The sequence below is a fragment of the Setaria viridis genome, chromosome 9, assembly GCF_005286985.2.
Source record: "Setaria viridis chromosome 9, Setaria_viridis_v4.0, whole genome shotgun sequence".
Classification (NCBI taxonomy): domain Eukaryota; kingdom Viridiplantae; phylum Streptophyta; class Magnoliopsida; order Poales; family Poaceae; genus Setaria; species Setaria viridis.
The window spans coordinates 7,402,600-7,425,603 of NC_048271.2; the positions used below are offsets into that span (position 1 = coordinate 7,402,600).

The window sequence follows — 23,004 nt, forward strand, 5'->3', positions numbered from 1 at the left end:
GGATAGGAACACGAAAGGACACGTCATTATAACGAGGAACCCAATTCTCATTCACAGATGAAGATGTATAAATGGACTTTTTTCACTAGACGAAATCGGTAGAAAGCTAATAGTTTATCATCGTAAGTTATCATGAATAGAGCCTTCGAGGTAGATAGTTCCCTACCCAGCCAACTAGTGCCCCACACTAATAGCCGTTCCTGTTGCTCACATCAAAGACCCGTTCCTGCCAACTTTTGCCCAACAACAGCCACAGCAATCGGATCCCCGTACCCAAAGGATATGGACGACGATGCCCCGGCTCAACAATCAACTTGAGTACCTGACCATCAGTCAAACATCTTGACCCAGCTGGCGCCTGGCATTTTGATCCGGTCCCTGACAGGGCCGATCACCGAAATGGACGCACACCAAACGAGCCTCCGGCATACAGCGAAGCTTCCCGGCGACCTCTTGCCCAGTAATGGGTTGTTTCTCCGTTTCCCATTTCCGGCGGTGCCCACTCGTCGCCGTTGATCTGACTTGCTTCCCGGTCTCCTCCGGTCCAAAATTCTGGCCTTTCCCGTCTTCATGTCCTTGCGTAGTGATTTGCCTCCTAACCCAACCGAAGAAGTCGTGTCAGAAAAAAAAAAGTGAGCTGATAAACCGAAGTAAAATTTTCCTGGAATTCCTCTGCGCTTACGAGGCTACGAGCTCCCACAGATATGATAGCACTGGTAGGCGGTAGCTGATCGGCGTTGTGCGCGTGGTGCGCCACTTCTTTCCCTGCCCTGGACACCGGCACACCGCCGCTGAGGCGCCGATCCTGTAAAATGTTTCTCACGCACCGGCATGCTCATGCAGTCATGCTCAACCTCGATCTGTTGTATTCTCACAGCAGCGTTAGACCGTTTGACCGTGTTAAAGTAACGTACAATAGCCACAAGTTCGATCGACGACTGCTCGTGTTGGGTTGTCGCCTATAAAAGTAGCACCGAGCACCACAGCTTAACTCACACACTCTATCACTCGCCTTCGCCCTGGCTCAAGACCTTCCCTTCCCGAGCTAGCTCCGCAACTGCTAGCGTTTAGAGACACAGAGACATGGCTCAGGGAAGAGGCAGTGCTGCTCGCGGCAGCGTCGCCGCCATGGTGGCGCTGGTCCTCCTCTGCGTGCTCCTCCACGGCGAGGTCGCCGAGTCGGCCGTGTACACGGTCGGCGACAGCAGCGGCTGGGGCTTCAACACCGTCAACTGGCCCAGGGGCAAGCGCTTCCGCGCCGGCGACGTGCTCGGTCAGTCAGTGCTAGCTACAGAATATATCTTCAGCTTTAATCTTTTGCTGAAACAAACGGCGTGTGCGCGTGCAGTGTTCAGGTACAGCCCGAAGGCGCACAACGTGGTGGCCGTGAACGCGGCGGGGTACGGCTCGTGCGGCGCGCCGAGGGGCGCCAGGGCGCTCACCTCCGGCAACGACCGGGTCACGCTGAAGCGCGGCGCCAACTACTTCATCTGCAGCTTCCCGGGCCACTGCCAGGCCGGGATGAAGATCGCCGTCAACGCCGCCTGAGGCCGGCGGCCAACCTTATTGATTTCCCCTCCAAAAGAAGAAAAGGAAATAAAGTTCTGTAACTAATTGGACGGTGCCCGCCGCTGTTCGGGCACGTACGTACGTTCGTGCTACGAGTTGTTGAAGATTTGGCGGATTGGCACTGTGTAGACTTGTAGAGTTGTAGAGAGGACGAACGCGTCGTGTGAGTGTGTGCTGGTGTGATGTCGTGAGGAGCAACAAAAGCGTCTGTACGGCTGCGTTTGTGTGCGCTGTTTTCAATCATTCAATGTGTGATACAAACCACGAGTTCGGGGGCGTACGTTGGCGATTCAATACCGTACAATGTCTTTGCATCTTCGGCTCGCACGACATGTAGATATAGTACTTCCGTCCTGTTAGAAATAGGATTGCATACTGATTTCATTAGACGTTGCTAATAACGGATGCCTTCTCACTGCGGCATCCAAGATCAATGAATACAAACCACGAGTTCATCTTTTTCTTTCTCTCATTATTACCTTCACGGAAATCCAGTCGCGTTCATACTTCTATACGAATTTTAACTTGGCGATCGGCGGCCTAACAAGCAGCCTAACGTAGCCCAAAGCCCATCCCATGCGGTCTAGTTTTGCAGTCGGGCCGGGTCCAGCCTATCTGCTTATCTCAAGAGCGCGGCCCGCGCGTTGGCGTGTGCGATGATGATTGCCGAACTCCAACATCCAACCAAATTGCTAGGAAAAATGCACTATTTGGAAGCGCTATTTATGGATGATCTACTCGTCAGTGACCTAAAACGAGACATGACTTTTACCTACAATGTGTACAACGTCAGTACGTCCAGAGTGGAGTACTCCGCCCGCTTTAGAATATAATCTTCACACAATAACATAAACTTCAGATACAGTCATACAGACCATCGCGCCGTCGGCCGTAACATCCTGCTGCGCGGTTGCCCCAACCGGCCCAACTCCACCCTGCCGCTCCGATTGGATTTGCCGAGGTGAAGCAACTATGGAGCATGATTGGATTGGATTTGCATCTGCCATTTGTTTTCCGCGTCTGATGCTCCGGTTACCTCAACAGCTGTGCTTTTGCCATCGAGTAGTGGCAGGTGTGAATGTGTTGCGTACTGGAGGATGGCAGGGTCCAGCTGCGACAGCATGGTCTACCAAGTGATGCGTCGCAGCGTGGCGATGGCAGCATCGACCACGATTTGAATTCTTCGGCGTCCTGCTCCTACCCATGGCAGCCGGAGTAGTAAACTTGCTTGCCAGCTGCCACAACTCAACCACGAGGGCTCTACTGAGTTCTGTGCATTTACCGTCATCTTCTGATCCAAAAGATCGTGGCAAGGCATAACTTGCCTTTTTAAGCCTGAAGATTCCGTAACATCATATCATATTATCATGTACTACGGCATAAGTGGGCCAGTTTGGCAGGGCTCCGGCTCCTTCTAAAACGGTTCCGGCTCTAGCTCCTCTGGTGAAGCAGCTTCTCTGGTGTGGACGGAGCTGTTTTAGAAACTGTTTGGCAAACGGCTCCTCCTGTATTTTTAGAAATGGATGTAAAGAAATGGATGTAAGAGGTCAAATGTCATATATGCCCTTGGATATATTTTTTTAATAGATGAATTAAATGTTTAATATTAGTTTATAATTTAGGTCCATTTGAATTAAACAAACAAATGAAAAGGGACTCCTCTCCTCTTTTCTTTTTTTCTTTTTTCCTTCACCTTTTCTTCTTTCTTTATTTTCCTTCTCCCTTTCTTTTTTCTCCACGTTCTCCTTCTGCCTTATCTCATTTTCTGCGTCTCCTTTCGTCTTCCGCCGCCCATCTCCCGACCACGCGCGCCCCGCCGCCCAGCTCCCCGTCACCGGCCGGCCCTCAAGTCCCCCGGTGCGGCGCCGCCTTGGCTCGCCGCCACCTCGGGCTCCTCTGCCATCCCCGTCGCCGCGCCGTCTCGGTTCGCCGCCCGGGGCCCCATCGCCCAGCTCCGCGTCACCTCGGGTCGCCGCCCGGCCTCGTCGGCCGCCTCCCGCCCGTCTTCGCCGGCCCCGTCGGCCGCCTCCCGCCCGTCGCCGCCGGCCCTGGTTCATGGCACCGGCGTTCCTGCTGAGGCCATGCGAGGCGAGGAAAGAAGCGGCTTGTGCGAGAGAACGCGTGCGGTGCGAGGATAGAAGGGGCGACATGCTTCTGTTGCGGTGGCATTTTACCCGTAATATTGACCAACTCGGTGGGCAGTTTCGTAACCACCGGCCTGGGCGTGCGGGAAGGAGCCGCTGGAGCCAAAAATAACGGCTCCGTCGCTCACGTTGAAAAACAGCTCCGGCTCTAGAGGGCTTCTCGCTAGGAGCTGTTTGGTTTTTACCCTTTGGCTCGGCTCCGGCTGTAGCTCTACCCGCCTATGTATGAATGCCGTGAGCTCTGAAACGGCTCAACTTTTGCAGTTTTGCTCGTGTGAATAGTTCTGTCCTGGCAGAATCTGCTGCCTGGCCTGCGCTGCACCGGCCTCCGGGCTCCGGGAGACTCTCGTCCCGTCGTCCGTCTGTCTCGTCTGGCCCGTCATGTGATCACGGGCCCGTGTCCTATGCAGCAGCATTGAAGTTGCACAGCCTCCCTGCAGCTGCAGACCTGCTTGCCCTCCCTCTCTGCTCGTCAGCTCTGCGCAGTATTCATTACCTCGGACACCGTGCTCCCCCGAGCAACCCGCCAGCTAGGCAGGCAGCTACACTCCCCTTCCCAGCCGTTCTATTTCACTCGAGCCCTCGTGTGGTGCCAGGCCACACTGCCATCCAGCCAGGTCCAGGAATTTCTTCCCTACCCAAGTACCCAGCCCGCAGCACAGCGACAAGTCACAAGTGAGCGAGATGGCTCGGGGAAGAGGCAGTGCTAGCGCAAGCCGCGCCATGGCGTTCGCCGTCGCCTGCTGCATCCTCGCCGCCGACGCAGGCACCACCTACTACGTCGGGGACAACAACGGCTGGTCCTTCAGCAGCCCCAACTGGCCGAACGGCAAGCACTTCCACGCCGGCGACACCCTCGGTACGTCTCGAGTCAGCGCCGCCCGCACTTCGCGTCTTGCATTGGCCGTGTTCGGCACTGAAAAAAAAAATGCCCGTGCTTCTGTATGCCGGTGCAGTGTTCAGGTACGTGCCCTGGATCCACAACGTGGTGGCGGTGGACGAGGGCGGGTACGACGGCTGCACGACGCCGCCGGGGTCGCGGACCTACACCTCCGGCGACGACCGCGTCACGCTCGCCAGGGGGGACAACTTCTTCATCTGCACCCGCTTCGGACACTGCAACCTCGGCATGAAGCTCGTCGTCTACGCCGCGTGATTCACTGATTTGGTGCGGCTCTGTGTGTGTGTGTGTGTGTGTGTGTGTGTGTGTGTGTGTGTGTGTGTGTGTGTGTGTGTGTGTGTGTGTGTGTGTGTGTGTGTGTGTGTGTGACTGACCGGACGTGCTTGCCCTGGAGTGAACTGCTTTGATTTCTACACTACCATTTCATTCATGTAACCGTTGTGATTTATGGCATATTGTGTCTGAACATTTGCTTCCCGTGACAAATCGTTTGACATTTTCGCTGACGTACCTCTCGAGAAACACCACCACGGTTGATTTCTCCGCTTTATTGCAGCTACCTTGTTTATCAATCATCAGAAAAGGCGCATTTTGTGGATTATGAGGTTTGGTGTTATGCAGATCCCATTCTTTTCATTTGGGTGATTTGAGGGCTTCCATCACCTATGTGATTTGACAAGTCAAATCATCTAAATCTATGAGGAAAAAAGATTTGAGTGATTTTTTGCTTGCCCTCACACGGGTGATTTTGGCACCCAAATCACTCAAACGTTCTGGTTACTAGATTTCGAGTGAAAACAAATAAGTTGCTACCCAAAATTCAGTACACGTAATTAGATCCATAAATACAGAAAAAATATCAAATATATAAAGAAAGATAAAATAGAAAATTTTCGAAAGCAGATGAAAGGAAGAAGTAACTGAAAGAAATCAAAATTTTCAAAACTGTTGGTCAGTGAGCTACTACAGCCTGTCCAATGCAAAATAAAAATATTCAAAGGGGCTGTCTATTGGCAACTCGAGTGGTTTGGCAGCATGTGGCACTCAAGTGCCAAATCTGACAAATCGAGTGTCTTGGTAGCTGCCGCCACTGGATTATCACAAGCACCTGATTTAGATCTAATGACTAAAATTTGTGCACATCTAATTTACTATTTGAGACACAGAATTCACAAACAAAACTTAAACAATCAGAGTCATACAAATTAAGATACAGAATTGAAGCATAAAATTGGCAGACAACTTAAATGATCGAAGGACAAAGTATACTTTGAAATAACCAAATTCAAATATTACGAACTGGAATTGCAGTTTGAGAGTAACATTACAGAGCCTAGTAGCCAACTAGGCTGCACTTGACAAACTGTGGCTGGATGAAACCGCTAAAGACCATGACACAAGAAAAGGAGATACAGAGATAAAAACAGCTGGTAGCAGTATATCTGTGAACAACAATTGATCTACAAATGATGGAATATAGAGTTAGAATATAAGTTGAAGAACATATGATAAGTTACACGTCAGGAAGATTAAATTTACATATAATTTCCTAGTGTAATAAAAGTGACAACAGAAAGGCTATGTTGTTGTTGTAATAAAAGTAACACAACCATGTAACTGAAACTAAATGATAGAATCTGTATGAAAAAAACTGAGATTGAGACAAAAATAATAACCATGTAACAACTAAATAGGAACGATCATGACAAGAACAAGGAGATAAAAAATAACCACTAGCAGCTGATCCATGGATCTACAAATGATGCAATCAGATGAAGTCATCAACACAAGGCTAGCATAATAATAATGAAATATGTATTTCCATGTCAATTAATAATGTAACCAAGGGCTGTTGTATGCGTATAGCATATTTAGACACAACAATAGAACACATAGATGACAAAACAGAAGTTATTAGCTGCAAACACCCACATCAAAAAGAACTCAAGATATCCACTTCTAAAAAAACAACGAGGCTTATGTACCCAATGCTACAACATTATTTTTGATGAAGTAAAACTTAGCTACAAGAAAGCCTCTAGAGCCAAATAAAATTTCACAGAAAAAATATCTTATCACATTAATTATATGGACAAAAAATAAGCTATATGTAGCAGACAAAAAATAGGTATTCGACATATATGAATAAAACCCGAAATGTGTTCAAAAATCATTGAAACTTTGAGATTACTTAAAAATACATGTGAGACCCATGCAATTTAGATGTCATTAGCTAATGTAATATGAGTAATGCCATCATGTATCTTATCCTAAACATGTAGGAGACAAATAAATACAAGATAAGAAACCAAGCTTCTTCAACAGGGGAACACCGAATGCATCTAAAATGAAAATAAAATAAATTATATGTAAAATAAATGATTATCGTTAGCTGTCTACAAGATAAAAGAAATTGAGCTACTGACCCAAATTATTTAGAGAAATGTACATATTAGCAAATTGACATAGGAATTGTGCAGATGGAAAAAAAGTTCATTAACTCACAGGCTAAATCTGACTAGCCATCGGAAACAAAGGGATCAAAATCAAAATACCCAGAAAACAACACCCATCCATCTAACCAGCAGCAACTTAAAAATTATAATCTTAACAAGGAGGGAGAGGGGGAGGTACCAATTGGATCAAAAAAAAGGCACCAAACAAATCAGGCAATCGACTGACAAATTCAACCTATGAATCGAGGTAATCACCCAATCCAACCCCAACTAACGATACACTAGCAACCTACAGGAATTATTTCTGATCTAAGGGTGCGAATCACAAGTCAGTGATAAAAAAAAGACAAATCACAACTCATCGAGCAACAGATATCAGATAGTTAAAGTTCTGGATCTGATAAGAAGAATATAAATGCAGCTAAGCAGATTCTTAAGATTTCCCAAATATATATAGCTAGTCGAACCAACTAGGTAGTTGGAATGTAGGGTCTCTTACATGTAAATTAGGAGAGTTAGTTGACGTATCGACTAGGAGGCGTGTAAATATCTTATGCATTCAAGAGACTAAATGGAAGGGTCAGAAGGCGAAGGAGGTGGACTACCGGTTTCAAGCTTTGGTACACAGGGACAACTGCAAATAGAAATGGAGTCGGAGTTTTGATTGACAAGAGTCTCAAGGATGGAGTGGTGGACGTGAGAAGGCAAGAGGATATATCCTAGTTAGGCCTGTCATTGGTGATATGGTTCTGAACATAATTAGTGTGTATGCCCCCCAAGTAGGCCACGATGAAAGTGTTAAGAGGCTTTTCTGGGAAGATTTAGATAGACTGGTTAGAACTGTACCTTTTAGCGAGAAGCTTTTCATAGGAGGAGATCTTAATGGGCATGTAGGGCAGAACAAGTGCAGGCTTCGAGGTGGTTCATGGAGGTTTTGGGTATGGTAGTAGGAATCAGGAGGGAGAGGAAGTCTTGGACTTTGCAGTAACTTTTGAGTTGATGATAGCGAACACTTTCTTTAGGAAGAGACGGTCCCATTTAGTGAATTTTAGTAGTGGCCAACACTATAGCCAGATTGACTTTATCCTTACAAGAAGAGAGGATAAACAGGCATGCTTGGATTGCAAGGTGATACTAGGGGAATGTGTTGTTTCTCAACATAAGCTTGTGGTGGCGGACTTTCATTTTTAGATGCGCGCACGCAGGGATAAACAAGCTAAGATTGCGAGAACAAAGTCATGAAAACTGTAAGAGGAGACGTCAGAGGTCTTCAAGGAAAGGGTAATCAAAGAGGGCCCTTGGAAGGAAGGAGAGGACGCAACCAACATGTGGGAGAAGATGGCAAACTGCATTCGGAAGGTGGCCTCGGAGGTGCTTGGAGTGACCAAGGGGGGTAGAGGTGTAGGTAAAGATACTTGGTGGGGGAATGAGGAAGTCCAAAAGATTATTAAGGAGAAGAAAGAATGATATAGGCGCTTGTTCCATGATAGGAGTATGGAAAACATAGATAAGTACAAGAAGGCAAAGAAGATCGCAAAGCGAGCTGTAAGTGTGGCAAAGGGTAGGGCGTATGAGGATTTTTTTACCAACGATTAGGTATGAAAGGAAGGAGAGAAGGACATCTATAGGATGGCTAAGGTTTGTGAGAGAAAGATGAGGGACTTCAACAAAGTTAAGTGCATTAAGGATGAAATGGAAAACATCCTGGGAAAGGAGGATGGGATCAAACATATATGGCAAGAGTATTTTGACAAATTGTTCAATGGTGAGAATAAGAACACAACCTTGCAATTGGATGACTCTTTTTGATGACACCAACAGGCACTTTGTGCGGAAGATCCAAGAATCTGAGGTCAGAGAGGCGTTGAAAAGGATGAAAAGTGGTAAGGCGATGGGTTTGGATGGTATGCCAATTAAGGTATGGAGATGCCTCGAGGATACAACCATAGTATGGCTAACCAAGTTGTTCAACCAGATTTTTCAGTCGAACAAGATGTCGGAAGAGTGAAGAAGTATATCGATACCAATATATAAGAATAAGGGATATATTCAAAGTTGTACTAATTACCGAGGAATTAAGTTGATGAGCCATACTATGAAGCTATGGGAGAGAGTTATCGAGCATCGTTTGAGAAGGATAACACGGGCCTCTATGAGCCAATTTGGTTTCATGTCTGGAAGGTCAACCATGAAAACTATTTTCTTAATAAGACAAGTTGTGGAGCGGTATAGGGAGAAGAAGAAGGACCTACACATGATTTTCATTGACTTGAAGAAGGCGTATGACAAAATACCAAGGAATGATATGTTGTGGGTTTTGAACAAACATAAAGTTCCAATGAAGTACGTTGGACTTATTAAGGACATGTACAACAATGTTGTAACTAGTGTCCAAACAAGTGATGGCGACACAGATGACTTTCCGATTAGAATAGGACTGCATCAAGGGTCTGTTTTGAGCCCTTATCTGTTTTCCTTGGTGATGGATAAGGTAACAAGGGACATTCAAGGGGATATCCCTTGGTGTATGCTCTTCGCGGATAATGTAGTGTTAGTTGATGAAAGTCGAGCAGGAGTAAATAGGAAACTGGAGTTGTGGCGGGAGTCCCTAGAGTCAAAAGGTTTTAGACTCAGCAGAACTAAAACTGAATATATGAGATGTGACTTTGGCACTACTACACATGAGGAGGGAGATGTCAGTTTGGAAGGCCCAGTAGTACCCAGGAAGGATACATTTCAATATTTAGGATCAATGCTACAACGAGATGGGGATATTGATAAGGATGTTAGTCATAGAATCAAAGCGGGATGGATGAAGTGGCGCAAAGCATCAGAAATTTTATATGACAAGAGGGTACATTGAAGCTAAAAGGCAAGTTTTATAGGATGGCGATTAGACCTGCAATGTTGTATAGCGCATAATGTTGGTCTAAAAAAAATAACATGCCCAGCAGATAAGTGTTGCGGAAATGCGTATGTTGCGTTGGATTTGTCGTCATACGAGAAGGGATCGAGTCCGGAATGAGGATTTACGTGATAGGTTAGGGTTAGCACCAATTGAAGAAAAGTTTATCTAACACCGGCTGAGATGGTTTGGACATGTCCAACGAAGGTCTACGGAGGCACCGGTGCGTAGCGAAACCTTAACAGTAATGTGAAGAGAGGTAGAGGAAGATCAAAATTGACATGTGAAGATGCAATAAAAGGAGATTTGAAGGGATGGAATATACCCAAAGATTTAGCCCTGGATAGGAGTGCTTGAAAAACAGCTATGCATGTGTCCGAACCCTGATTTGTGGCTCTTGTTGGGTTTCTCAACTCTAGCCTACCCTAACTTGCTTGGAACTGAAAGACTATGGTGTTGTTGTTGTTGTTGTTGTTGTTGTTGTTGTTGTTGTTGTTGTTGTTGTTGTTGTTGTTGTTGCTGCTGCAAACAGTAGAATTATTGGGTTGAATGAAAACCCCCAAATGAACACAGATTACCTTGCAGAACTGCAATGGACTTGTAGATTGCAAGTTCAAATGATTAATCTATAATTAATAAGAATACCAATATGATTAAATCATTATGCACAAAAGGAATCATCTTAAAACAACTACACTCAAGTAGAGTGATATTAGATAAATATTACTGCTATCAAACTGCTTACTAACTAGCTAACATGAGAACTTACTACTGCATCACTAAAACCACCAGCCAAACATGCATGAGATAGCACCTAGAAGGATTAACCTAAATATGCATGCATACAATTTCTAGTCACTTCACTGTAGCTAGAGACTAAATCGAAAGAACTCACGCTATCGAAAGAAGGTCCTAGCATGTGTAACGGCTAAGCTACTATATAATAGATCAAGGCAAAAAGAGAGATTCATGCTTGAAAGATTAAACAAAGATAACTGCACTATAGCATGAAAGAGACATTTCAAGACATATGAGTTAGAGCAAAACTAAACTCAAAAGGCTATCCAGTAAGCAAGTATTAGCACACTGGAATTTTGGAATAAACAAGCAACTGAACTGCACCTTACAAACTTAATGATGGAACCTTGTTGCTCCTCAGGTGCTTACCTGCACAAGCTGGTGATAGAAGCTTCATCAAGTAGCCTGAACATACCTGACGGCTGACCAATGGAGAAATATCGGCGCTGCTTGAAAAACAAAGAAGCAAGCAACTAACTAGTCTAGTGTCGTTGAAGAGACGAACAAGAGAAAAAAAATTGTGCAATCACTGCACAAAACAATAACCAAAAGCTGCTGGCTGGACGAATCACTGCAATGCTCGAGAGTACCTCCGCAAGTGAGATCATTTCGCAGACTGAACAGAGAACGAAACAACATGCTGGTTTTGCAAGGAGATTAGTCAAAACACATCGAGACAAATCCGATCCATTTGAAAATAGAGCCACAAGCTCATATCCTCAAGGATAAATAGACCCGGGAAGAAGAATCCTAAAAGATTAGAATCCAACATCAATTTTGAGAATTTTGGTAAACCCTAGGGGAGGCATAAATTTGGGAAAAACATCAAAATTATAAGGGAAATTGACTCAGTACAACCCATTGCAATAATATAGAGATGAAGCTCATCATAGGTAGATATTAAATAAAAAAAATGGTAGAGCAACCTCACATCCCACCAAGGGAAATGAACCACAACGACATAAAATGGATACAAGAATCTCATTCCAACATAAATGAACAAAGGAATCATCACCTATCGACCAGCGAGTCCTAGTTGCAAAATTGATAGGAGAAATTTCAAAAATTATCATGAACAAACCTAAGACACGGATCACAAACACATACAAAATCATACCTCATAAAATCAAGACACGAGGAATCAACAATAAATGAGAAATTTAGAGAGGAGGAGCAGGGGGGAGGGGGGATAGACCATGGAGTTGAATCGAAAACGAATATTAGGCAACGAAAACTAAACAGCAAAATCACACCGCAACATACCTTGCATAATGCATTCATGAACATTGCGGCTAGACAAATCGAGACAACAGATATAGAACAACCCCACCAAGCAACAAGCATACACAAACGCAAGGGCAAAAATTAGCGCAAATAGCCAGGGAAATCAAGCAATCAAGCTCCTTACCGATGAACAACACAAATCAAATACCCGATCTATTGGTTCAAAATCACAAAAGTGTGAAGAACTCACCGGGACGGTGGAACCCTAGGGGCCCCTCGCCTGCTCGCTGAGCTCGATGGGAGAACGGGAAAGGGGGACGAAATCAGAAACGGAAGGGACGGGAAATACTTCGGCGCGATTCCCAAGATACAAACAGTAGAGACCGTCAAAGTGGACCCAGCCATCAGTGGAAAAAAAATAGTAGCTTGTGTGGACAGGTGGAGCATCGAGATCGAGCGAGAGAGAAATTGAATGGTCGACAAATTGAGTGAGCGGAGACCACAGATCACATGGGTGAGCTATAGCTTTCCCTTTTTATTTTGGTGCGTGATAAAATCATCTGGTAACAGGACTGCACTATCGGCGGGATGAGTTGGTTGATGAGCTATAGCTCGTGTGGACAGGTAGAGCGTCGAGATCGAGCGAGAGAGAAATTGAACGGCCGACAAATTGAGTGAGCGGAGACCACAGATCACATGGGTGAGCTATAGCTTTCCCTTTTTATTTTGGTGCGTGATAAAATCATCTGGTAACAGGACTGCACTATCGGTCCGATCAGTTGGTTGATGAGATCAGCACGACATACATGTTGACAACCTGGTTTAAGCCCTGTGTTGACGCCAGATTTCGTCACTAGTAAAATCGGCGCCAAGAAGAGAGGGAATGGGCAAAGTGCAGTTGGGAATCGGCCGAATGGTGCTACAGTACAAGATCGGCCGATGACTTCTGCCTCGCTTCGGATCGAACGCGCCGGGTTCCCAATCGGTTGCCTTTTGCCGATAAGGAATCGGCCGATTAGGGGGTTGGGTTAATTGGGCCTGTATGGGCTTGGAAAGGAATAGAAGGATAAGGGGGAGATCAGCCCATGAAGCATATAATAACCAACCTAGCACGAATCGTGCTTGTAAATATTCGTTTTCTATTTGAATTAGGGATAGAATTCTAGTCAGTTAAGGAGTCATCTGTACGGGGCTATAAATAGCTACCTTTGTAAATCTGTAATCATCAACAAATCAATACAACCAACTACTTTTTCCTCGTACTTACTTTCAAGCAGGCGACTTCGCCAAATACTTTCTCTTTTCACGAGTTCGTACGGGTTGGCAGGGCTGCATCAACTTGATCTCCGGCCGATCTTGTAAGTTCCGTTTACCGAGTAAATTCTAAGCTTTAACTTCGGGCGCATCGCTGTTGTTTCGTTTAGATTTATTCACTAGTTATCGATATTTACTAGAATTATAGGTTTTACCTGTTTTTCTAGTTTTATCACCAGTTATCCAGCTAGGAATCGATAGTCTCGGCTTTCTTTACATTCAACTATTAAATTCATCTATTTCATATATTGCCGATTAGATCTATTCCTAGTACTGTTACCATAGCATTGTGTCGATTACTCTAGTAGTTTTTTGTCTACAAGGCTATAGTGATCGGCTACCTTATAGCCGATTTCTTTTTTACGGCAAATCAGCCGATTCACTGATAAGCTCTCTCGAGATCGGAAACTTAGCTGATCGCGACTTCCGGATCTGACACGTATTCTACCTTGCCAATCAACAGGTCAGATTGGCTGGCACGCCGCGCGAACCGCACCAGGGCAATCACCCGAACAGGAGCTAAGCAGATTCTCCCGGGTCGTGTGTCAGACGCTGGGGATTCGGTTGACCGATTTCTAGCGCCAACACACTTTTGGCACGCCCGGTGGGACAAATACAACCGCCGCCATGTCGAAAGCTGCCGAAGTCTCCGAAGATAACGTCATCGAGGTGACGGAAGCAGATCTAAAGGACTACCAGAAGGAAGAACTGGATAAGCATACGGCACAGTTCCGGAAAACTTGCCTACAGTCTTTCAGTCGCTCCAGAAGCGGGGAGACTATCAAGAAAACTCCGTTTCCAAGTCCCCGCCAGATCACAATCTCTGAGGACTCGGCCAAGATGGCCGATATGGTCCAACAGTCCGTTTACCACGCCTTCATTGATCAATCCCCAGTACTTGCAAATACGGTGTACAACGCCGTGGTTAACTCCTTCGCTGGTGGGGTACCTCAAGGATATAGGGGACCGGCATATACTCAGCCGATTCCACCAAACCAGGGTTATTTGAATTCAGTTTCTCAGCCGATCCAATTCTCTGTTGGGGGTTCAGGCGCTTCTTCATCATCAGTTCCTATGGGATATAACTCCATCCAGCTGTCCTCTGCGCCGTTCCCTCCGGTTAGCCCAGCGCCTTGGGGGGCACCATCAGCCACGGCCGGTCAGAATCAATCGGCCAGTCTAGGAAGCCCACAATTCCAGGCATCTTTCCAGGCGGCCACTCGGCCAACCATGCCGTCATACCAGCCTGTCGCACCGGAGATCAACAAGACAGCAGAGCTCGTACTGTATGATGAAACGAGTGGCTCATTCAAACAGCCGACCTTTAATACACAGTCGGCTTTCACTCAGATGCCACCTGCTTTCACTCAGCATCAGGCTATTCCACCTCCGGTTTACCAGCACGTGCTGATACCTCAGCCAACAGTTCACCAGCAACAGCCGGATTGGTCAGCACGTATCGCAGAGGTGATTCAGGAGCAATTCGGCTTAAAGCCGAAGGTACAAACTTACACCTATAGGACACCATACCCGTCTACATATGACCTACTGCCGTTTCCCCATCGGTATAAAGTTCCTGACTTCACCAAGTTCTCGGGGATGGATGATACTTCAACCGTGGAGCACGTGAACAGATTCATCATCCAATGCAGAGAGGCAGCTACGCAAGATGCTCTACGGATGCGGTTGTTCTCGTCATCTTTGTCTGGCTCGGCCTTTCAGTGGTTCACGACATTGCCGCCAAACTCGATTATCACGTGGGCCGATTTGGAGAGACAGTTTCACAAATACTTCTACGCCGGGGTGCATGAGATGAAGCTATCCGATTTGACCAGCCTCAGGCAGAGAAGCGACGAGCTGATATCCTCATATGTACAGAGGTTTCGGGAAATAAGGAACAAGTGCTATTCCCTGGCCCTGAACGACGCGCAGCTGGCTGATATAGCCTTTCAAGGCCTCCTGCCCCACATCAAAGAAAAATACGCCTCACAGGAGTTCGAGAGTTTAAGCCAGATCGTCCACCGATTTTCTGGACAGGAGGTACGTTCTTTTGATCCACGGAGGAATTTCCAGAAGAAAGTGGCGTTCCTGGAAGAAGTGGAGGACGAGGAAGACGTCGAGGTCGGACTTGCGGAGTGGGTCAAGGGAAAGAAGCCGATATCATGCCCGTTCGGCAAAAAGGAGCCAGAGGCGTTCGGTTTTGACACGACGAAGGCCGATAAAATCTTCGACCTTCTCCTCCAGGAAGGGCAGATCAAGCTCTCGCCATATCATACAATACCTTCTGCCGAACAACTAAAAAAGATGAAATATTGCAAGTGGCACAACGCCACATCTCATGATACTAATGAGTGCAAAATCTTCAGGCAGCAGATACAGTCGGCCATTGAGCAGGGCAGACTCAAATTTGAAGTGCCGACAAAATCGGCCAAGCCAATGAAGATCGACCAGCACCCCTTCCCCACCAACATGGTCGATACGGGAAAGAATTCACTCCAAACAAAAGTGCTGACGTCTGAATCGGCTAAAAAGAGTGGCGCCGTAGACCCCAGGAATCAAGCTACACCTGAAGATGTCAAGGGAAAGCGGCGGATGGAGGACGACGATGGCGAATCGGAAGAACCACGCATTACTTCCCAGTTCCTGCTCCAGAAATATCAGCGTCAGCATGAACGCTCAAGATCCCGGGAAGAAGCGATGCGGCGGCACGAAGATCACTGGAGGTGCCCGTTCTTCATCCACTGTTGGGAAAGCAACCTCAGGCTACCTTCGGCCGATAACTGCCCAGAATGCAACGGCCCGTATCGCGGCAATCGACCGTTCAACAGGTCTCGCTCCAGAGACGGAAGACCAGAACCGATCAGCAGGAATTGGCGCGACCAAGATGACCAGCGCCCTCCCGTGCGTGATCGGCTGGGGGGCAGAAGTGACCGATATGACCGGTCGGAAGATAGACGCCATAACAGGCAGGGGGGTAGGACTGATCGACATGACCGACCAGAGAACAGAGCCAACGTTCACAGTCGGCTTGAAGAGATGGCCGACGCTCGGGTGACAGACGAGAACTCTTTAGGACGCGAACCGGAGTGGGAACGCGCGAAGTCAGGGGGCAAACCAATAAACCCCAGGTGGTGTCCCGATGGATTGACCAAATCTCAAAAACGAAGGATCCAACGTCTCCGCCAATGGGAACAGCAGGAAGAGGAACAACAGAGCACAACGGACAAGAAGGAAAGCAGGCCTCGGGTATGGCGCCCCAAAAGAAACGATAAAGGGGACGACGAATCGGCGGGTGATGAATCGGCAGCCGATATCGGCATGGTTTTCATACTGCCGATGGAGTTTATGACTCCCGCCGACCGACAGGATGTGTCGGCAATAGAAGAACAGATGGCACAGTTGGCTTTGGAGCCAATGATGGCCACGTTCGAGAAGCCCGAGGATGACAAACGACAACACCTGAAAGCATTGTTCCTAAAAGGGCATGTCAATGGCCGCCCCCTCACTAGATTAATGGTAGACGGAGGAGCTGCAGTCAATATCATGCCATACGCCGTGCTCCGGAAACTGGGAAAAAGCGACGACGACTTGACCAAGACAGACATGATGCTCAAGGACTTCGAAGGCAACGTGTCTCTCGCTCGCGGCGCCCTCTGCGTCAACCTCACCATCGGCAGTAAGACCCTTCCCACCACCTTCTTTGTTATTAACGGCAAGGGGTCCCACAACATGCTACTCGGCCGGGACTGGATACACGCAAATTGCTGCATCCCGTCAACAATGCATTAATGTCTTGTGCAATGGGTCGGCAACAACATCAAGGTAGTCAACGCCGATTCCGCATACAGCATCGCGGCAGCCGACACGCAGCAGTGGAGCTGCGAAACCGTCAGGTGCATATCCGGCAGAGTATGGGAGACCGATTTCCTGAAGGTGAACGATTTTGGTCTACAGCCGATCCGAGCAGTCGGCTCCGAAGACTCAGATTAAATGGATCAGTTCGCCCGAGAAGATGGGAAGCTAGGGCACGGGTTCACGTCGGCCGATTCACTAGAGATGATAGACTTAGGCAATGGTATCAAACCAAGGCCGACTTATATTAGTGCAAATTTAGACCCAGAATGCAAATGTAAATTGACAAACTTGTTAAAAGAATTCAAGGATTGTTTTGCTTGGGAGTATCATGAGATGCTCGGTTTAGATCGATCTATTGTTGAACATCGGCTACCCATAAAACCAGGGTATCGGCCGTACCAACAGCCCGCATGGCGCTGCAATCCTAAAATTCTACCAGACATAAAAGCCGAAATAACTCGGCTAATCGAAGCAAAATTTATTTGACAATGCCGTTATGCCGAATGGATCTCCAACATTGTACCGGTGTACAAAAAGAACGGAAAGTTACGCGTATGCGTTGACTTCAGAAATCTTAATCAGGCCACACCGATGGACGGATACCCCATGCCGACAGCCGATGTGCTAATAGACGCGGCCGCGGGACACAAGATTATTAGCTTCATGGACGGCAACGCTGGGTACAATCAAATACTTATGGCCGAGGAGGACATACCCAAAACGGCCTTCAGATGCCCAGGCCACCTTGGTTTATTTGAGTGGGTGGTGATGACTTTTGGCTTGAAGAACGCTGGCGCTACGTATCAGAGAGCCATGAATTACATATTTCACAAACTCATTGGCATTCTGGTAGAGATCTACATCGACGACGTCGTAGTCAAGTCCAAAGGTCACGAAGAGCATCTGGCCGATTTGCGAAGGGTGTTGGAGTGCACCAAGAAACATGGGCTGAAGATGAACCCCAATAAATGTGCCTTCGGCGTGTCCGCCGGACAGTTCTTAGGATTCATGGTGCACGAGCGGGGAATAGAGATCAATCGGAAGACCATAGCGGCTATCAACAAAGTCGTGGCCCCGCAGAATAAAACTGAATTACAGTCTTTAATCGGCAAGGTGAATTTCATCAGAAGATTCATATCTAATTTGTCCGGGCGGATTCAGGCGTTCACGCCACTGTTGAAGTTGGAGCCTGGCCAGGAGTTCATATGGGGGGAAGAACAACGCAAAGCATTGGAATATATCAAACAGTACTTGGTCTCGCCACCGGTATTGGTTCCTCCTCAGACTGGTAAGCCATTTAAACTATACTTATCAGCTGATGAAAAGGCTATTGGGTCGGCTCTAGTCCAGGAATTCGAAGGAAAGGAAAGAGTGATTTATTATGTCAGTAGAAGACTCCTGGACGCTGAAACAAGATATCCTCCAGCGCAACGGTTGTGCCTATGTCTTTACTTCTCATGCACCAAACTCAGGCACTATTTACTATCGGCAGAATGCGTGGTCGTATGCAAAGACGACGTAGTAAAATACATGCTGTCACTGCCGATCTTGAAAGGTCGAATCGGCAAATGGATCTTAGCTTTGTCAGAGTTTGACCTGCGGTATGAATCGGCTAAAGCCGTCAAGGGTCAGGTCATGGCCGATTTTATCGCCCAACACTGCGGACCAGAAGTTACCCTTGTAGAGCCGGCGCCTTGGACTTTATACTTTGATGGGTCGTCATGTGGAGCCGGATCAGGAATCGGCATCGTTCTCATATCGCCTCGGGGGGCAAGCTATGATTTTTCTCTGCCGATAGAAGCCACCGCCACTAACAATCAAGCGGAGTACCGAGCTGTATTGAAGGGCTTACAACTACTGAGAGAAGTCAAAGCCGATTCTATCGAAGTCTTCGGGGATTCCATGCTTATCGTGGACCAATTAACCGGAAGGTCCGAATGCAAGGACGATGTATTAAGAATCTATTATGAAAATTGCCTACAGCTCCTAAAAGATTTTAAATCGGCAGTAATTGAGCACATCCCAAGGGACCACAACGAGGATGCCAACAAGCTCACCCAGCACGCATCTGGATATCGGCCAATTCTAGGCGCTATGGCTCTGGAACTCGCGGTCGATGACTGGCGAAAAGAAATTGCCGACTACTTGAAAGATCCGTCTAAGAAGGTGGAACGACGAGTACGTTTTCATGCTACTAAGTACGCACTGCTCGAAGACGACCTGTTCTACCGAACGATTGATGGCGTCCTACTCAAATGCCTGGGAACAGAAGAGGCCAAGACGCTAATGGGAGAAATTCATGAGGGGGTATGTGGAGCGCACCAATCGGCCCATAAAATGAAATGGATGATCAGGAATAATAGGTATTACTGGCCAACGATCCTCGAAGATTGTTTTAAATATTATAAGGGGTGCCAGGATTGTCAGAAGTTTGGAAATGTCCAACGAGCGCCCGCATCGGCCATGAATCCCATTATCAAACCATGGCCATTCTGAGGATGGGGAATAGACCTTATCGGCCAAATTTACCCACCATCAAGCAAAGGGCACAAATTTATTCTGGTGGCTACCGATTACTTTACCAAATGGGTGGAAGCAATTCCGTTAAGAGCTGTGACATCGGCTATCATGGCCGACTTCGTAAGGGATCATATCGTCTATCGATTCGGCATCTCCCAGACTATAACGACCGATCAAGGAACAATGTTCACATCGGGGGAATTTGAAGAATTTACAACCAATATGGGGATCAAATTGTTGAACTCTTCTCCGTATTACGCCCAAGCCAATGGTCAGGCCGAATCCTCCAACAAAGGGATAATTAAGTTAATCAAAAGGAAAATCGAAGAGCAGCCAAAGAAGTGGCATCTATGTTTGACTGAGGCCTTATGGGCGTATAGGATGGCTTGTCATGGGGCCACCAAGTTATCTCCTTATCAGTTGGTGTACGGTCACGATGCAGTACTACCATGGGAATCAAGGGCGGGATCGAGGCGCATTTCGCTCCAGGACCAGTTAACGGCCGATGACTACTCATCGCTCATGAAGAGGGAACTCGATGACTTGGCTGGCCAGCGATTGAGAGCTTTAATAAGCATCGAGGAAAACAAGAAGAAAGTAGCCAGGTGGTATGATAAGAAGGTTAAAGTCAAACAACTTTCCCCGGGGGACCTGGTTTGGAAGTTGGTATTGCCGATTGGGTCGAAAGATCCTAAATTCGGAAAATGGTCTCCTACATAGGAAGGGCCATATAAAATCGGCAGGTGCGCTCCAGGAAATGCTTATATTTTGGAAACAATCGAGGGAGAAGAATTTACTAGGGCTCTGAACGGAAGGTACTTAAAAAGATACTACCCTAGTATATGGGTCGGAGCATAAGGCATCGACCGTAATACAATCGCACACAACCGATACAAAACGGTTCAAACATGTAATCGTCCAAATCGGCCGATGTATTCATTCGGTACGGACGGTGGATTACATGGCCGACAAGATACAAGTCGCCCTTAGAACAAAAATATACAATAACTAATTATTCTTCTTCTTGCGCTCCCTCTCAGCCCGACCTAATTCTATCATACGGCGGATGTACTCTTCGTCCATCTCTGAAGCCTCACCAGCCTTTTTCTTACGTTCTCTCTCAGTCTGACCCAACTCTATCATAAGACGGAGGTACTCTTCTTCTATTTCTTTCATTGAAGCCTCCGCTTCGACTTGACGGGGGAGAGGATGGCTCCGGTCCACCGCCGGGCGTGATGTTCCTGCCACCGCATCTTCAAGGGCGACTCGCGGAGGAAGCGGATGACTTCTATCGGCTGGAGGTCGTCGGCGGCCGTTGCTCTCCAGAAAGTCCAAGACCCGACGGGCCTCCGCAGTGACGTGTTCTTGAAGTTCGTCACGATGAGCCCTGATCAGATCCTTATCCTCTAACAACAACGGGTCATCAGAGTGTATGAGCTCGATGGCGCGTTCGAGCTCGGGGCTAAGACGCCGTGGCTAAAAGAAAGGAAGATTAAAAAGGGTCATCTTCTTCCCAAGAGTTAAAAAGAGAGAGGGGAATCAAGGCCAGGGTTTCACCTGGTTGACAGAGGAGGAGGAAGTTGACGAAGACATGACAGGAGGTCGCACCGATGAGAACAAGTTGAGAAAATGAGACCGAAGCTAAGCTGGTGCTCTCGAAAGGAAGTGTCTAGGCCGGTACTTATAGGAAAAAGAGGCGTGGAAATTTGGTAAGGGTGCGTCCCGTCGGGAATAAGAAAGGCAATAAATAAAGGAGGCGTCGCGAAGGACGGTCAAAGCAGTTATTAAAGGTTCGTACAAATAGTCAGCGCCTTTACAGATTACCCAGAAGGGCATCGATGGCCGCAATCGCCCGGCGCTGGATCTGATCGGCAGAGTCCAGGACCCGTTGGTCTTCATCCGCCGATCCGGGGACTTCTGATGCGCTTCGGTGGAGCTTCAAGGCTTCGTGGGCCAAGTGCTGCCTCTCCTGTTTCAAATCGGCAATGACAGAAGGGAGTTCTTGGAGCCTTTTCTCTTCGGCGCTGATGGCCTTGGTCACCCGCTCCATTTCCTTGGCAAGCTCCGCCCTTCGGCGTTTGAGGCGGTCTATCTCACCGACGATTCCTGGGCGGGAGTCCTCCAGAAAATGGATACGCTGGTGCACCTCTTGAGCTTGACGTTTGAATGCGTCTTCCTCTTCACGAGTCTTGGCCAGCTTGGCGCGATCGGCCATGTGACGAAGAGCCCGGAAGACTGGGATCCTCATGGACTCAATAAAAGCGGCCGGCGCCAATGCTTCCTCTGCTTCTTCGGGCACTTGTCCGCTGACGTCGCTGAAGAGCTGGCGAATCGGTGAGGCATCTTCTACCAATCGGCCGATATCTCCTTGAAGAAGAGATCGGATGTTGGTAAGCTTGGCTCGGACGTCATCAGGGATGGAGCTCAGGGTAATCTGGCGAGAGGCGACTTCTTCATCATCAGAGAGGGCAACCGCAAAAGAGAATAGGCTGTTGTCAGGGGTGTCCTGTTTCTGAAAAATAATAAAGAAGAAAGAATAAATCGGCTGACGGTGATAGCAAATCGGCTAAATGAAGCTGAAAGATGTCTTACCACTTTGAAGCGAATCTCTTCAAGTTGCGTTCGGGAGGCCGTTGTTCCCTGCTCAGGGGCCTGTACCATAGGTTCATCGGAAGAAGAAGACTCCACGATGATCGGCGCGGTGCTTGGACCAGCTTCCTGAGAGGGGACCAGGGGTTGAGGAGCGCTCGGTGTGCCGATGACCTGTGTCAAAAGGATGAATAAGCATATTATTCAAATACTAGGGGGATCGGTGAAATAGTGTCGTACCTCAACGGATGGAAGCGGGGGCGCGTCGATGGCCGATTGCGTTGCTGCCGATTGTTGTGTGTACATGGGAGTACTCTGTGCAGCCTAAGATAAGAAGGATTAGTATCGGAACAACAATCGGGAAGATTAAAACATAAGTTTACCTGAACGGCCTCTAACAACAATGACGCGGCGGCTGCCCCAGCTTGTGCGACGGCTTGAGTGTCGATATCTCTGGTAGCATGAGGGGGTGGTACGGCCGAAGTCTCTGCCGATACGAGCATAGGAGGATCCGCCGATTCTATACGGGCTCGAACTCGACGGCTGGTCTTCTTGGTGACCCTCTTCTGAGTTTGTTTTGATCGGCCAGCAATCACGTCCACGGACGGAGCGTCATAGCCGATGAGAGGGTAGGAGGTGTATGGATGATGATCCTCTATTAGCCGACCACTTCGGCTGTGTGTTGGAGGAGTGCGATTCTCAGCCTGAAGAAATAGTAAACAATTAGTG

General features: G+C 47.5%; 2 protein-coding genes across 2 annotated transcripts; both read left to right on the forward strand.

Annotated features, from left to right (window-relative positions):
- The first annotated feature begins 977 nt into the window (after positions 1–977).
- On the forward strand, positions 978–1,863 carry LOC117840923 (basic blue protein). Its single transcript, XM_034721474.2, has 2 exons — positions 978–1,273; positions 1,349–1,863. Exons 1-2 carry the CDS (start codon positions 1,084–1,086, stop codon positions 1,546–1,548), a joined length of 390 nt encoding a protein of 129 aa, XP_034577365.1. The 5' UTR covers positions 978–1,083; the 3' UTR covers positions 1,549–1,863.
- Positions 1,864–4,207: 2,344 nt separating this feature from the next.
- On the forward strand, positions 4,208–5,114 carry LOC117840924 (basic blue protein). Its single transcript, XM_034721475.2, has 2 exons — positions 4,208–4,572; positions 4,670–5,114. The coding sequence occupies exons 1-2, from the start codon at positions 4,398–4,400 to the stop codon at positions 4,867–4,869; spliced, it is 375 nt and encodes a 124-aa protein (XP_034577366.1). The 5' UTR covers positions 4,208–4,397; the 3' UTR covers positions 4,870–5,114.
- Positions 5,115–23,004: the final 17,890 nt, after the last annotated feature.